Source organism: Prionailurus viverrinus, chromosome B1 (genome assembly GCF_022837055.1).
Source record: "Prionailurus viverrinus isolate Anna chromosome B1, UM_Priviv_1.0, whole genome shotgun sequence".
Lineage (NCBI taxonomy): Eukaryota > Metazoa > Chordata > Mammalia > Carnivora > Felidae > Prionailurus > Prionailurus viverrinus.
Window position 1 is genome coordinate 115,368,323 of NC_062564.1, and position 17,774 is coordinate 115,386,096.

Sequence of the window (17,774 nt, forward strand, 5' to 3'; positions counted from 1 at the left end):
AGCAGCGGAAGCCAAGAGCCGAAGCCTAACCAACTGAGCCACCCAGGTGCCCCTGTCTCTGAAGGTTAATTTAATGTTGGAGATTCATGGTAGATTTGGGTGCAGCAATACCCAGTGGGTTCAGGCTTTGCTGCTGGAAGGGAGAAGCCTTTAATGGAGTTTTGGCAGTATGACCCCATTTCATCTGGAGGTCCTGTCCTGAGATCATGATGAGCATAACCTTACAAGTCCTCACGCTGGGAACAAGGTTTAAAGACAATTAAAATGCTCCTGTTTTCTGTCTTAACATCTGTTCTGTGAGCTTTATTGGTGTTCCTTCACGTTACCAGTACATGCTGCCATTGAACCTGTGCCCCATCAGCAGTGTGACATTCATCCATCTTCAACTGATTTTTAAAATGTTGAGGTAAATAAGTCATCTCTAATTGTACATGGTTCTTTTTTGTTTTGCTTTTTTTCCTGCCTTCCTAACTTTCTTCTTCTGTAGCTGCTACTAGAAAAATCCAAAGTACAGGATATTAGACTATTGTAATTCAAAACTTTAGAACCCTTAGGATCACAGGGTCATCAGTGCTGGAAAGGGCATTGAATATATTCAGGCCCACATTTATTGATGGCAGCAATCCAACCCTTAAGGTGCCATTCAAGTTGTTACAGCTGAGGTTCTTGTCTACCCCCTCCTCTCCCCTGCATTTGCCTTTCTTGCTTCTTTTTGTGTTTGTGGGTCATCTGTGGTGTTTCTTGGCTCCCCAGTGTATATCTTTCCATCTTCTCTATTATCCTCCCCAGCCAGTCATCCTTTCATCTCCTTTCACTCAGACATCTTTAAAATATTGGTGTTCAGGAGCACCCGTGTGGCTCAGTTGGTTAAGCATCTGACTCTTGATTTTGACTCAGGTCATGATCCCAGGGTCATGGGATTGAGCCCTGCATTGGGCTCCACGCTGAGCATGGAGCCTGCTTGGGATTCTGTCTCTCCCTCTGCCCCTTCCCCATGCTTGCATGCATGTGCACGTGTGCGCTCTCCCTTAAAAAAAAAAAAAAAAAAAAAAAAAAATATATATATATATATATATATATATGTATTCAGATGGAGCAGACAACACAGGTTAAAGAAGTGAATTAAAATGCCTTCATGCATCTCAGTGGACCATATTGTAACATGTTTGCATCACAGAAAAAATGTTCTTATACGAAGAAGTTATCTTAGGGAAGTAGAGGCAGCAAATCAGTAGTGAAACAATGATTGAGAGGATGCTTTGAGGCCATTACTGTTGCAGTAAATTTCAAAGTTACCTTTATTTGGTTTTCACCGAACTCATACACGTTGATTCAGGTAATATTTTCTCAGTATAGGAAATGAGCCTAATGACTTCCTTTTTCCAAAGTGGAATTAATATGGTGTTTACATGGTGTTTTACCATTTGCAAAATGTTTTTCTATGCATGATCCCATCTGATCCTTACACAAACTTAGCCAGGGAAAATATAGGCCTCATTTAATGGGAAATCTGAAACACAGAAGGGGTGAGTCATTTGCCTAAGTTCACACAGCAAATAGCAGGTGGGACCAGGAATAGTAAGTATCCAGGTCTTTTGACTTCAACTTCACTATGCTACTATTCTTGCCCAAGAACCAGCCCCTACTTCCAATCACGGATGGTATCACAACCTGGGCAAAGGCATTATTAAAGAGTTGAGTGTCTTAAAGGACGTTATTTAATTAGCCCTTACATTATTTTTGCTTCTTTATAACTCTCCCTAAAATTCATAATTATTTTCAGATATCCCTATAAGAATTGATGTTACATTGCCTGAATGAATGTGCTGCATAGACAACAAATAGCCTCTCATCTCCCTCTGTTTTAATATTGAGCCCCATGCCAGATTCTGTGCAGGTGGCCTGAATAATTGCAGTCTGACATACTGCCCTCATGTTGAAAGCTGCATTCTTTAATGCACACATGACATGGTCTTGATTATTTCCTTTTCTGTGTAAGATACGTTTGTCATAGATAACTTTAAAAATAATTATAGTAGGCATTTTTACCCTTTTTTTTACTACATTAATTATTTCCTTGAAAAGAGGGAGGAAAATACCCACTGAATCTTCTGCATGTCTCTTCTCATTTCTGTGCAGTGGAACTCCTTCTCTATCTGGTGACTCAGACCGTGTGCTGTTGAGGCCCAGAGGCGAGAAACCAGGGAGAGGAATTAATGACCAATGGCCACACATTCCTGAAGTGTTGGCAGGACCTGGGAGCATGGATCAGGTCATCCTAGATCATGTCAAGTGATGATCTTTTGAAATTTCTTGTCCCGGAATGGTTTCAGACAAAGATCAAAATTATGTTCCTGTTGCTTGTCAAAGAGAAATAAAGAAAGAAAACTTCGTTTCACCTCATAATTTAGGAAGGGTTTCAGTGGTCCCCAGTAGTGTGCTGTTGTTACATGTTCAACAACCAGCTTCAGGGGAAGTGGCACTGACTTTTCACATTTGCCAGTTTCCCTGGTGTAAATAATCCCACCATGAACAATTTCTAGCTATCAACATAATATTAACAGACTCTCAAAATTTCTGAAAATTTAGGGATTTGCTCTTTAAAGCTAGTACAAGCTAGCTCCAACACGCTACCGTAAATTAAAGGCAACCTAGGTCACTTTTGGGAAAGATTTCTAGATGGGGCATTCAGTGTCTGCCTTGAGTTCATCAGCACGTTCCTCCCAGAAAAGATGCAAAATAAAATTGAGAGAGGAAATTTTCTATTTACAATAAGTGGTACAAAGTAGAATTTATCTTTGCTTTTATATTTGCAGAAGTATCGTTTTTCACCAGCAGAGAATAGCTATTTTCATCTTTGCTGTTGTAATTTTCCACTAGCTGTAGAATGTTTCTCTTTTATAAGATATAAGTAAAGTTAATGTTTTGGGGCACCTGGGTGGCTCAGTCAGTTAAGCTTCCAACTTCAGCTCAGGTTATGATCTCGCGGTGTGTGGGTTTGAGCCCCACGTCGGGCTCTGTGCTGACAGCTCGGAGCCTGGAGCCTGCTTCGGATTCTGTCTTTCCCTCTCTCTTTGCCCCTCCCCCACTTGTTCTCTCTCTCTCTCTCTCTCTCTCTCTCTCTCTCTCTCTCTCTCTCAAAAATAAACATTAACAAATTTTTTAAAAGAATCTTTTAGGGGCAGTAGCTCAGTTGGTTTAGCATCCACTCTTGATTTTGGCTCAGGTGACGATCGAGGTTCGTGAGATCTAGCCCCATTGGGCTCTGCACTGACGGCACAAATCCTGCTTGGATTCTCTCTCTCTCCCTCTCTCCCTCTCTCTCTGCCCCTCCCCTGCTTGTGCTCTCTCTCTCTCTCTCAAAATAAATAAATAAACTTAAAAAAAAAAAAGAATCTTTTAAAAGCTCTTTACATTTTGCTTCCTCTTTTTACCCCTGAAGCAAACGTTTTCAAGGAGAGTTTTTTGCTCTAGTTTGACTTACTTGGGGGCTTTAAGATGAATCAGAACGTACAAAATTACATAAAACCTAATTTGTATAATCTACTGTATTTGTCATTTAAGTTTTCTGCCTCAACTCATTTCAGGATTTTGTTTTTAAATCCAAAACAAAAGGTTCTTTTTTCTTGACTCATAAAGTATATCCTATGAAGAGTGATGTCTGCAGCATCACTTTAACTCAAGATAAGCTGTGGGGTTTTTTTTTCAGGCAGTATACTCTGATATGAGATGGAAAAGATGGTTACACATCAAGGAATGAGTTAATCATTAATTTGTAATGAATCTGAAAATGTGTATTAGGTGTTTTCAAAATGATCCGAGCTGACAAGTTGAAGAAGTTACATATAACTGCAATGCAATAAAATCATTTATTCAGAAGGCTCACTCTAACCTGTAAACGATACATATCATTTAGTAATTTTTTTCGTACATAATATGAAATGTTAGAGTTTAATACTATACTTCTATAAATACTTGGTTTTAAATTTCTTGACTTGGCCCTGAATATGGGGTATTGAAATCTAATGTTTGTCAGCTTCTCCACTAAACTTTTCTGATTTTCAGTTTCCTTATCTATAAGTTTCCTTTTCCAAAAGGAACTTTTGTCAGTAAACATGCCTACTTTTTTGTTGTTGTTTAAGTCTATTGGAGTAGAGTAGGCAAAAGGGCAATCTTACCTACAGGTTTTCGAACTATAAAGCAGACCTGCCTGTTAGAAATACTATATGAGTGGGGTGCCTGGGTGGCTCAGTTGGTTAGGCATCTGACTTTGGCTCAAGTCATGATCTCATGGTTCATGAGTTTGAGCCCCGCATCAGGCTCTCTGTGCCGACAGCTCAGACGCTGGAGCCTGCTTCGGATTCTGTCTGTCTGTCTGTCTGTCTCTGCCCCTCCCCTGTTCGTTCTCTCTCTCTCTCTTAAAAAGTAAGTAAACATTAAACATTTTTTTTTCTTAAAAAGAAATACAATGTGAGTCACAAATGCAACTCATATATATAATTTTAAATTTTCTAGTAGCCATGTCAGGGGTACCTGGGTGGCTCAGTTAGTTGACCATCTGACTTCAGCTTAGGTCATGGTCTCATAGCTGGTGAGTTCGAGTCCCATGTCAGGCTCTGTGCTGACAGCTTGGAGCCTGGAGCCTGCTGCAGATTCTGTGTCTCCCTCTCTCTCTCTCTTAAAAATAAATAAAAACATTTTTTAAAAAATCTAGTAGCCACATCAGAAAAATAAAGAGACAGAGGTAAAAATAATTTTAGTAGTAGCTTTATTTAATGCAGTGTGGCCAAAATGTTACTTCAGTGTGTAATCAGTATTAAAAAAGGGATACTAAGATGTTTCCCATTCTTTCTTTCACATTGTTTGAAATTCAGTATGTATTTTACACTTACAACACTTACAGACTCATTTAAGGGCTCAAAATCCAGTGACTAATGGCTACCACTTTGGGCAGTGCAGCTCTATAGATTAGCTTTAGTGCTTATATTACAGTGTAAATACCACATTTATATACTCATGGAAAATGACTTGGATTTCCTAATAAACTTTAGCTCAATTAGAGTTTTTGTGTTAGTAGCTGAACACAAAATAATATATTTGTTGTATTCTTTTTCTTTTGATTTTTGAAAAACTCTAAAGCAAATTTTGTAGAAAAATGAGGATCCCACAGACTTAAATTTAGTCCTTTCACCTCTTAAAACACCCAGTTTTAAGCAGAGACTATTTTTACACTTATGACACTTAACTAAAATCAGAGATGGCTTGGTGGGACAAAATTTGCACAGAAACTTTCTTATTGTTTTGTAAATGATTCACACCTGATCTTAAAACAAAAATCAGTTTATTTAAACTAAAATAAGGCACATTATTTTCATAGTTACTTAAGTGTGAAAGGTGCCTTTGCAGTATGGAATTATTAGGTTTAGGGCTGTTGCCTTTGTCCCTGTAGAATTGTGCACCATGCCTTTGTAGTGTGACCATGTAAACAGCTCATCCATACTACCCTTCTGGGTAGCTGTGGGACTTTCCTGACCATGACCCTGTGCAGGCTCCAGCCACCTCCTACCCCAAGAAGAGAGCTGTGGTCATCCAGTTTGTTGGGCCCCAGACATTCTTCCTGTCCCATTGGACATTCTGAGTGCCACGAAGAGATCTTCTGGCCCTCTGAAACTGGGTGATAGATGCTGCCGTGGTGGCCACGGGAAGACTTCCCTTCCTTTTGGGTGTGCCATCCCTGGGCAGAGCCTTTTTTTTTTTTTTTTTAATTTTTTTTTTCAACGTTTATTTATTTTTGGGACCGAGAGAGACAGAGCATGAACGGGAGAGGGGCAGAGAGAGAGGGAGACACAGAATCGGAAACAGGCTCCAGGCTCTGAGCCATCAGCCCAGAGCCCGACGCGGGGCTTGAACTCATGGACCGCGAGATCGTGACCTGGCTGAAGTCGGACGCTTAACCGACTGCGCCACCCAGGCGCCCCATGGGCAGAGCCTTTTTAATCAACATGTCCCCAGACCAGCACCAAAAGGCCTGATACAATCTGTTTAGGAATAATGGTTGATGAGGTTCAGAGGAGAATTTCTGGGAATTCATTCACCCCAAAGCAGTGCACTCTGTCTTGTTCTGGAGCTCCTGGAGTTGCCTTATTCTGTCCTTTGCTATCGCCCATTGTCATCACTCAGCCTTGTCACTGGCTTACAGAGGGAAGCGTCGCCTGCTGCCCCTGCTCCAAGCTCTCTGTGACTATCCAAAGAAGGCTCTTGCTTTGACTTCTTGCCCAGCCACACTGACTTGTTTACTTCCGTTATTTCCCAGTGAGCTACACAAATACTACTTTTGACAAGCTGATTAATTTCCAGCTTATTAATAATATTATTATGCAGTGATTGTTAAAGCTCTTCTGTCTTTGAAAAGGGCAGTTTTGTTTTGTTTTTTTTTTTAAGTTTTATTTATTTAAGTAACCTCTACACCCAGTATGGAGCTCAAACTCATGACCCTGAGATCAAGAGTCACATGCTCTTCCTACTGAGCACTCCGTGTACCCTAGGGCAGTAATTTTTAACCTGTAGTCCTTGTCCTCCCCTATGCATACAGTGCAACCTCCTGCCACAATCCGGTGATGGGTGATTGTGTCTGTGTATAAAAACACTTATACACAGCTTTCTTCACATCTGTGTCTGTGATCCAGAAAATGTTTATGAACCATTGGAATCTTTCTCTACCCCATGTCCTTCCACTGTAAAATTTTATAGACGTGTACGCACTCCATAGAACCTGCAGTCATAGAGCTAGTGGTCTGGGCAGGCTCATCTTGTCTCTCCTGTCTCCTTAGAATTCAGTGATCCTTTCTTTCATTAAGGCCTTTTACTTCTGAGTTAACCTAGCCACTCTCTGGCCTTACTTGTAATATTTCACCACTAGCACAGTAAATCTCAAACCTGTTTGTTTTGTTCTTTGGTTTGTTTGCTAATCTTGAACAACTGTAGTTGTTTCTCACTATTTTCAAAGGACAATCTTAACATGGACAAAGGGCAGTCTTTAACACAAATAATAAAGGCAGGCACTCAGAGGATTAGGGATGTAGCGGAGGAGGTATGAAATCAGTCAAATAATAGGATGTTGCAACTTCACATAATTAGAAGTCATTTTATCTTTTACTCTGATCTTCTCTCAGCTTCCAGCCTCAACCCTAGTCCCTCTATCTAGAGCCTCCAGTGTGGGTCCCCTTTTGGCTCCGAGAATGAATTATTCTTTTTTGTTGCCATTCTTTTTAGCTGTTCACAGTGAAAAGGTCAGCTCTTTGGGATAAGACAACTCAGTATTTGATCCACGTTCAACCATTCACAGGCTAGCCTGTGTGACCTGGGGCAAAACTTAAGTCTTTCTGAGCCTTGGGTTTGTGTCCTCATTTGCAAATGGGGAAATAAACTTGAGCACAGGTATAAAAGCATAGCTCATAGTTCCTAGAATATAGTAAATACTCAGTGAATGTCTCTTCCTTTGTCTTTCTCACTCATGCATCCGGGTTTTAGCTGTTGCAACCTGTACTTTCTCTCTTTTTAATGATCTTTCTTTGATTCATTTCATTTCTACCATGTTTATTTCATACAGCATTCAGTGCATTAGTGACTAATAAATGGTAAGACAATTATGACTCTCTAGTCACCCTATAGGGTCAGATTATTAAATTAAAATAAAGCTTAAGGTTGGACATAACCTTGTAATAGAAGAGTTGTACTTAAATATAAGATGATAGGCCAAAATCAGACATGTTGATGTTGGAGAGAAAACCAAATATTTTTTAAAATTTCTTCAAAATAAATGTATTTGGACCCTCAACTCTGTTTAGTGATTGTCCTTCTCCATTCCTAAAGCCATGACCCTGTAGTTAATGTAGGCCTTTCCTTGCATGTAGTTCTCCCCAATTTCCCTGATATTAGGAAGAGGGAAGGGGAAGATGTGCTAATCCTAACCCTTGTCCCTTCCCTGCTGAACTGCAACACCTGTCAATTCTGATACGTGTGAGTAACATACTCTTGACATTGGCCCCTGGATAAAAAAAGAAAAGAGGAGAAAAACACAAAACTTAACTGAACCTTGGAACGTTATTGTGTAATCAGAATAACTAAAACACCAAATAATGTTTGTGAAGACACTTCATTTTTATCTGCTAAAGATTAAATTGGTAATAATGTTTTGTAAACAAGAGAAACAATGAGGTTAAATGGGTTATCTTTGTCTTAACGGATGATATAGGTCTGGCAGCACCCTGAGCTTATCATAGTTGTCTCTCCCCTCTCCTTCTCTCCCACTCTCCCTGTTGACTTGAGGGAAAAGAGATTAGGAGGTAAGCTTGAAGCGATCACATGAGCCCTTTAAAAAGCCAAAAGGTTTCTCCACTGCATAGAAGAGGAAGTCAGAGATTCAAAACAAGAAACATTTGATGCACCATTGCTGGCTTTAAAATGGAGGGCATACATTGTTAGGGAATATGAGTGGTCCCCACCTGACAGCTAGCAAGGGAATGGGGACAGCCATAAGGAACTGAAGTCTATTGAACACGGAAATGATCTTGCAGAACCTCCAGACAGGAATTCAGCCCAGCCAATACCCTGTGATTCCCTGAGCAGAGAACCCAGTCATACCATGCTGGAATCCTTCCCCATGGAAACCATGAGATAATGAATTGTTATATATCATCAAGCTACTAATAAATTTGTGGTAATTTTTTATGCGGCAGTAGAACATGCAAGGATTAATCCCTGTTTGAAATGTAGAGGTGCAAATTCTTTCTTGAAAGGGGTTGACTTCTTAGTGTTGAAATGCCTCATTCAGACAATTAGAAGTATAAGAAATAGGTATTGACTGGCTGTGCTTTGCCAGGACTTGCACTAGATGCTGGGGATAAGTCACCATGGTATGACCTCTAGTGAGAAAAAACAGATACACAAATAGTAACAGTACAGTATAATAAATACATGAAGAGTCCGGTCCAAGGGGCTGTAAGTGCAGTGCAGACGATGAGTGTGACTGAGGGAGTTGAAGAAGGCTTCTTAGCATCAAAGGGTACAAATCTGTATTCCCAGCTACTGTAAATCAAGAATCCCTTTGACGAAAATAATTCAAAATTGATGAAAGAGCACAAGTCTGGCGTTCTGAACTGACTTGAATTAAAGGAGTCAAAGGAATTTAAAAATTTTTAAACATCATTTAAAAGGATGTGGCATATATTATTTTTGTTTGTTTGCCTTCCACATTTCTCTTGATCCGGTACATTCAGAATCCTAGCAAACAAGAGGGGGAAAAACGAGAGCTTAGTATATCATAGAAACATTCCATATTATAATCCATGAGTCATTTTCTCTCTGAATTCAACTTAACTGACATAATACTCTTCACTTTATTACCATTGATCGTCGACAATCCACTCTTTCTGTAGTACAAGTCCGAGTGCTGTAGGCAGCATTCTCAAAGTGTAGTCTGCGGAGCCTTGGGGCTCCCTGAGATAGGGGGTCCATAAAGTCATTATCCTCATGATAGCACTAGCACACTACTTGTCTTTTCCATCGTGTTGACGTGTTGACGTTTGCACTGATGGTGCAGGAGCAGTGGTGGGTGTTAGCTCCAAATAGTACCAGTAATAGCACAAGTAATTCAAATTATTGAATTCTGTACCACAGCACTCTCCCAAGAAAAAAATTGCCACTGTCACCTAGGATGAAGCAGCAAAAATTACTAATTTTACTAAATCTGGACCCTCGAATGCATAACCTGACAAACTATGGTTCTTCCAGCTTTGGTAGTCGGCAGATATTTTCTCACAAATGAGCAAAGTGGGTCTCTCTCTAGTGAAAACAATCGACAGCATTTGTTGCCAGTGGTAAAATTTGAGCTTTCAAGCAAAAGTTAGAATTTTAGAAAATTTGTATCCATTACTGTGTTCCACATAGCTTCCCAAATCCTTAAAGGTTTCTGATGAGAGCAGTGGTGATATTAATGCGATTTTTATATTGTGTAATGAAATGTTTCAACTCAGTCAACCCGTATTTGCCAAATGACCAATGGGTAATGTTACAAAATCATGCAGGGTTAAATTTAAATAAAATGCAAGATAGATCAGTGGATTTTAATGTAAGGTAGGAAAAGTAGGTATAGTTTTTGATTCTACATTGCAGATGGCCTTTCAGAAACTACCACTTGTCAAGTTTTAGTATAGTATCAAAGAAGTTCCAGAATAATCTCAAAAACTACGAAAATAATACTCCTCTTTCAACAACACATCTGTGCAAGGTCGGGTTTTCTTCATATGCTTCAACCAAAATAACATATCAAGATGGAAATTTGAGTGCAAAAGCAGTTAAGAGAATCCAGTTGTCATCAGTAAACCAGATGTTAAAGAGATTTGCAAAAAAAATGTAAAACTATGCCACCCGTGTATTTTTGTTTATAAAACAGTCACTTTTCAGAAGAATACTTTTTGTTAACATGCAACAAACATAAGTTTGTTGTTTTTAAATGAATTAATATTTAAAAATTTTTCATTTTAATTTCTAATGTGATAAGTGTTTGTAGATAAACCCACACAAACAAAAGCTCAACAGGATCCTCAGTGAATTTTAAGAGTGTTAAGTGCCCTGAGAGAAAAGAGGTTTGAGAACTACTGTAAGAGATTTTTCATTTATTTTATTTTATTTTTTATTTATTATTTTTTTTCTTATTAAAGATAATTTATTGTCGAATTAGTTTCCATACAACACCCAGTGCTCATCCCAACAGGTGCCCTCCTCAATGCCCATCACCCATGTAAGAGGTTTTTCAAATGAATGGGCTAAAATTGTATTATCTATTAAATTACAGTCTAAAAAGGGAAACAAAGCAAGCACATAGCAAACCTACGTGTACATGAATGCTACAGCAGATCTAAGCCAGTCTAAATTCTAAAATATACCATGTCTTAGCGATGAGCAATTTAAACATTTGGGAGTCGGAGTAATTCATTTAATCGGCCTCTTTTTCCTTTCTTCTTTCCTTTATCCATTCCATAAATATTTATTGAGCATATATTATGTGAATTATTCATTAATCCATGCCTTAATTCTATGAGGTATCATTCGACCCACTTTGTATATGAGGAAACAGATTCTGAATAATTAAGTGAATTACCTAAGTGTAGTGCCCAAGTGAATATGAATGGGATGTGAATTCTCTGCCTCCACTGCCCATGCACTTGAATATTAAACTATATTATTACTCATCTCTTCCACTTGGAAGCCAGAGAATGCTAGGACTGTCCGCTTTTGGTTCCCTGGGATACAAGCTGCGGACTTCAGAGTCACCAACCGGGGTTCCAATCCTGAGGTTAACATCCTGTGTGATCTTGTGCAAGTTCCTTACCCTCACAGAACCTTGGTTTTCTTCCCGGTAAAACAAAAATCATAACACTTAACTTAGGGGTGATTCCAAGACGAAATGATATAATATATAGAAATCACCACTATCTGGAGAACTAGGAAAATAGTAGCTGCAGACCTGCTGGTGACACCATTATTCTCCACGTGGGTGGTTGTTCCTGTCCAGATGCTTCGTTGCAGGCCACACTCATCTGGCAGGGTAGTTTGCAACCGAGATGGAGAGAGAAGCCAAGGAGCAAGCCATGTGGAACAAGAAGAGCAGGGACTTGGGTGTCAAACTAATGCCAGCACAAGTCCTTTCTCAGCTAATTATTGCTTAACTCTGTGTCTGAAAGAACTCTGCCTTCCCCTCTATAAACATAGAGGTGAAACTGCCCACTTATGTGGATGAGTGCCAGAGAATATACAGACATGGCCGTAATGACTAGCACTTAACTGAGTGTCTAATCCATATTAATTCCTTCCCCTACGACACATTCCTTCCGCTCTTCGGAAAACATTCTGGGTGTCCAACAGAGAGACCGTCCCTTTGCCTCCAGACTCGGGCTCAAGAATATTTGTCCTGCGAGGGGCGCCTGGGTGGCGCAGTCGGTTAAGCGTCCGACTTCAGCCAGGTCACGATCTCGCGGTCCGTGAGTTCGAGCCCTGCGTCAGGCTCTGGGCTGATGGCTCGGAGCCTGGAGCCTGTTTCCGATTCTGTGTCTCCCTCTCTCTCTGCCCCTCCCCCGTTCATGCTCTGTCTCTCTCTGTCCCAAAAATAAATAAATGTTGAAAAAAAAAATTAAAAAAAAAAGAATATTTGTCCTGCGAACCTTAGAACTTACCAGTTCCTGCTCAGGAAGTCTTCAGAGCCCAGGCCCTAACTGTTACCTTAAAAAGCTGCTGCATCACAGCCAGCAGTGGTCTTAGATTTGAAAGCCACATCAGACAGAAGTCAGGTGTTTAGCTTTGGTGGAGCTTAGGAGATTTCCAGTGCAAAAAATGTTACTTTTGAGGTCTAGTCGATGCAATAAAACCATTGTATCCTTCCTTTTGGAGTAAATTAAATCTGTTCCTCTGTGGGAAAGCTTGAGAAGCTCAGCTTCTCAGAAGAAGAGGGGAAGACACAATATAAAATTACATGGCTTCTGTTCCACGAGGACCAGATTTCTTGAGTTTAATAAAAAGTAAAATCGCACCATAAAAATTGAGGCCAGATGAAATGCCTCATCTTAGTAAGTTGGTGGAATGTTAATATTCTCTGGATTTGGTTATTACCAGCAGGATCGTTGATAAAATGCACAGCCAATTGAAATGGAACTCAAGGCCTTTATGCACAGCCAGGTCTTGCATTGTGGGTTTAGTTGAAATCTGGGGATGTGCAGAATGGGGACAAGCTACTAGACCAGCAGGTTTCTCCCCCAATTCCTGCTCTTACCAGCAGGCCCACGGCTTTAGCCAGGAGGGCGCTGAACCACTTTTTAGTCCTTCCCAGAACCACATCCTCGGAGGCTGACAACATTCATGGCAGCTTGAGTTACTGCCAGCGGTGAGTGGGTCATTTCTGGGAACGCTGCTTTGGGGGTGGCTCTCAGGATCCCTAAGTGGCACCCACTTCGTGTCCACAGGAGGTGTGGGTTTTATTGGCTGTGATGCCAAAGAGGTCCTTACCTGCAAGGACCAGCCTGGGTGGCAGCCAAGCTAGCTTCCTTGGAATGTTTTCCAGTCCTGGAGAGAAAGGCGCCAGTTGAGTCTCTGCAGCTCTGACCACTTCTCCTGAGGTGCCTCTTTGTCTGGTGTGATTCCTGTGCCTGGGACAGAGACCACACAGTCATTTCATCTATGTCACATACTGTCAGGTATGGCCCAGATGGTCAACTCAGTGTCCAAGATTTTATGAACTTGGCTCTTCGGGGAGGCTGCATGGTGTGCTGGTAATGAACGTGGCCCCTAGAGCCAGACTTGCTGCATTTGAACCTAGCTTTGCCACTTATTAGCTCTGTCCCCTTGGGAAAGTTCCTTGACTTCACTATGCTTCAGTTTCCTCACCTGTAAAAGAAGGATAATAATAATAGTACCTGCTTTAAAGGTACTATAAAATGCTTAGCACACAGTAAGCACTTGTGTTAGTTGCATAATAATTATTATGCACTAGGTAGGTAGCATGGCCTGGTAGTTTTCCAAGCTTGGGAAAAGACTGCAGGCTTCCTACTGATAGCCATGTGTGGGTGCAGAGTGTAGGTGAGAGAGTTGTCTTCTAGAGTCTCCCCACGCCCCTTATATTTTCTTTCCCTTTTCTGGTACCTTCTCTTAACATCTTTCTTACCTGTCTTTTGTTCACCAGCCTGAGATTAAAGAATATGTAGTTGGAAGATCAGAGTCTGTGTCCTGGGTCAGCCACTTACTGCCATGTGAGCCTAGACAAGTTTCTGAACCTCTCTGAGCAGCAGTGGAAGATTCAGGATGTCTCAAGGTCGCCAGGTTATCTCATAAAGATGGGATTAATAGTGGGTGCTGTTACCCCGGGATAATGAAACAAAGGACACACATTGAAAATACCTGGTGATTTTCCACTGGAAACTAAGACTTTACCTGTGAATGTACCTATGTACCAATGAATGTACCTGTGAATGCGCTTGACTGTACCTACGAAAGAAAAAAGAGTCAATGTGATTTTTACCCTTCATCTCTACCTTACAGGGAGATGTGTAGTGGGGAAAAGCACCACAGTGGGAGCCGGGAGACCTGGGTTCTGTTCAGTGAGGTCCTGGGTACACAGTACCCAGTATAGAGTGGGAGCCGGGAAGATGGTGTTTCTCTACTACTTGATTCCACTGTATGTAGTGACCCAGGGGTTTCCATTCCCTTTTTATGCATTGCGACCCTGTATCACTGCAGTTGTGTAGTGAGCAAGGCTGTATTATTAGAAGTGCTGACAGTAGTCGTGGCTTGATCATCCATTTCCTGGGGCCTCCATTTCTCAGCTTCTCGTCTTAGAAAATACGAATCTTAAAATGAAATTTTGGTTTCTTACAGCTTTAACGTGATATGAAGGCATATAATTAGATACACACTGGCTTTCCTATCACCCAGTTCCTTTTCTTCATAGTACTTGCTGCCGTCTTTTTTGTTTTGGTTTTGTTTTGGTTTTTTTACGTATTTTTTCTTTGTCTCCAATACTCCCATCCCACTCCCAGGCCCCTACCTAGAAAGGAAGCTGAGGAAGAATAGGGACCTTGTCTCTTTTGACCTTCAGTGCTAGAAGAGCGCTTGGCACATTTTAGGTGTTTAACCAATATACACGTATGCCCTCATATACAGGTATAACCGCGCATTATAATATAGTTACATAAAATTGTCCTTTTGACTAGCTAGTCAAATGGTTGTTCCTCCCCTATTCCCCACCACAACATACACCACACTGGTATTTGGAGATTAGAGGACTAGAATTAAGAATGATTATATTGTCTGTCTTCAAACTTACACAGAGTACCACTGCCTGGGTTCTTGCCTTGTGTGTACATATAGTATCAGAGAACAAGAACTCCTCCTATCAGAGGAAGCCCACAGTTTAGGGCTGTGGACACGTGATCAAGCTGGTGATGTCTAGCATAGGGGTTGGATCCATTTATATACATAGTGGAGGTGGTCAGCAGGAGGCAAAATACAAACCTCAGAATTGTGCTCACACATATTATTGAGATTTCATATTGCTTTTATTATTTGGCCACAAAAATGGACATAATCCTTGTTGGCTTTAACACACCTACTAGTACTGCTTTCACTATCCATCTTGCAAAATATAAGACAAGGCCAGAGCTTAAATTAAAATCCTCAGCTTCTTATCTTCTTCCCACAGGAAAGCAAATCTGTGTTGAAAACCGTAAAATTAAGAGGAGAGCAAGGATAGCATAATTTAGCAAAAATTCATGGCACCAGATTCTGAGCTATATGACTGGAGGGATAGGTCAGACATTAAGAAGATGCTGCCTGCTAATGCAGGTTCCTTAAGGTGGTGCTCTGGAAATAAGGAAGGCATGCAAAATATATATATTTCCAGAAGATTTCTGCAATGCTTACTCTTTATAAGCACTCCAAGAAAATACCTTTGTAGATTGCTTGGCAATTATGCTTCTTATGAGACTTTTGAAATGAGACTCAAAGCAGTTTAGTGGAGTTGAAATGTATTCATTTTAGCATTTGAGTGTAGAGATTTTTGTTTCCATTTTAAAAAGTGTTTGTAATGATATCCTTCTATCCCCACCCCCACCCCACCTCCTGTAGCATTCTAAATTCCTTGTATTTAAGAAGCTCATTCTGTGTATTTGGCAAACTGCATCATTAACACTTGAAAAGCATTGAAGCATTTTTTTAACCTTTCACACATTTATATGCATAGATGTCTGTGCTGAGGTATATAGAGAAAAGGCATGGGGCTTTGATAATGGTGCTCTATTTAATAAATGCCCAGGGCTATATGAGCTGTGCAAGTTCTGCCATTAGACACGAGCTGATCATACAGGGAAAATCTAGTATGGAAATTATGTCATTGTCTAAAAAAGGGTGATTTCCCCCCCCCCTTTTTTTTTAATAAGTTTTTTTGGGTGGAGGTTGTAATGATAGGGTATAGAAAATTAGTATTACTAGCTGTAAAGAGAATTAAGTGTTACTAGGATAATTGTTCCTAATTTTCCTGAGGGTAGTCCTTCCCGTTGGAGCCACATACTTTTTATATCTAATTTGTAAAACAAACAAAAACACCAAATTTAAAATTAGTGTGTATGTCAGCAAGTGTGTTGTAGGGCTCTCAACCATTCAACATGGACCCACATTGTAAGCAGTTTATACTGTGCAGTTGTCAGGTAGTTCCTCAATATATATATTTTTAAATATAGATATTTGCTTCTGGGGAAACAGATTTCACATGTATTTTACTTTATAGCACAGTAAAAATCTCACTGATGCAAACTGGTAAAGACCTGTCTGAACTAATTACTTAGTGAATATTCAAAATTCATTGTATTTTATTTCTCTTAAATCACAAGTTACTTAGTACTGTAGTGTTTGTAAAAATTGAGATCTTCCTGGGACTGCTGTAATTAATGGATAAGTTTAAAACCAGAAACATATTTTGCATGTATATAATTGCATCGAGTTTACTTTCTTTTTTCAAGGGCAGGGGGAGGCAGTGTAGAGTTTATCAAAAACAATCTCCCTAATCAGGTTAAGCTGCCTGAGTCTTGTTTACATTACTTGCTTAGTAAGCACTTCCTTTGGTGGTGGGGGGATTAAACTTAAAACAAATAAAGAGATCCCAGATTTCAAATTGATACAGCCCAAAAAATAACCTGAATATTTAAAAATATTATTGTTATGTAATTTTAGACTTCCAAATTCAATAATAAAATTTATTTTTAAGCTAATATAAGACATATAAAATGTTAACAATTTAAAGTGTTCTTTCAGGCCACATTTCCCGTTATGCAGTTAAACTCAAGATTAGAAATTCCCTTTTATCAGTCAAAACTTGTAGAAACTAGGGAACCTGAAGATGAACCGAGTAGTGCTAAAGCTTAATGAATGGATGGTCATATTTGATTGACAAAGCTATAAGACATGAAAAAAAATGTTGTAATGTGGTTCTGTAAGATGTACAAACTATAGACTTACAAATTATATACACTAAGGGGATATCAGTACAGAAAATTTATATTGATTGGGTTGTTTAAAAATTTGACCTTCAAATTGGTAATATTCATTTATTTGTTTATTGAACAGTTTTTTGAGTGCCTTTTTATTGCAGACATATGTAATGAATAAAAAAGAGTTTATAAAACGTTTGTGACTTTTGCTCCAGTAACTCCGGGTTGAACAGTTGAACATAACCTGAGGAGATAATCCAGAAGGTCATAAATATGTATGCACAGAAATTTATGTAATATGAAATAATAATCAACCTAAGTCTCATAGGTGCTGATTGAATAACTGATAGTATATGATACCCATATACTTGAGTATTTAACATGGAAAAATTCTGAAGGTATAATGAATACAGCAGATGAGTTCAATTTTTCAGGTCTAGAGATGATTCTTGGGTTGTGCTAATGCCCAGTTACTGCTATTTTGTGACTGTTTCTTTGGGAGAGGTGTTCCTATTAACTGTTGACCTTGTGGTTACTTTGCAGTCAAATAAGGTGCCTGTGGTGCAGCCATCACACGCGGTCCATCCTCTCACCCCCCTTATCACGTACAGCGACGAGCACTTTTCTCCAGGATCACACCCCTCACACCTCCCTTCAGATGTCAACTCCAAACAAGGTGAGAGCCCCTGCCTTCCTGGGCCTTTCTCGATAAGTGAGGAGCCACATCTCATCAGACCAAGTACC

At 39.9% G+C, this 17,774-nt stretch overlaps 1 protein-coding gene across 5 annotated transcripts in view; it reads left to right on the forward strand.

Moving 5' to 3' along the window:
• Window positions 1–17,774, forward strand: part of LEF1 (lymphoid enhancer binding factor 1) — a 120,794-nt gene that overhangs the window by 66,460 nt on the left and 36,560 nt on the right. For all 5 annotated transcript variants that reach the window (XM_047855224.1, XM_047855222.1, XM_047855226.1 and 2 more), the window contains exon 4: window positions 17,574–17,706. In XM_047855224.1, the coding sequence (XP_047711180.1) occupies window positions 17,574–17,706 (133 nt within the window). The remainder of the gene's footprint in view (window positions 1–17,573; window positions 17,707–17,774) is intronic.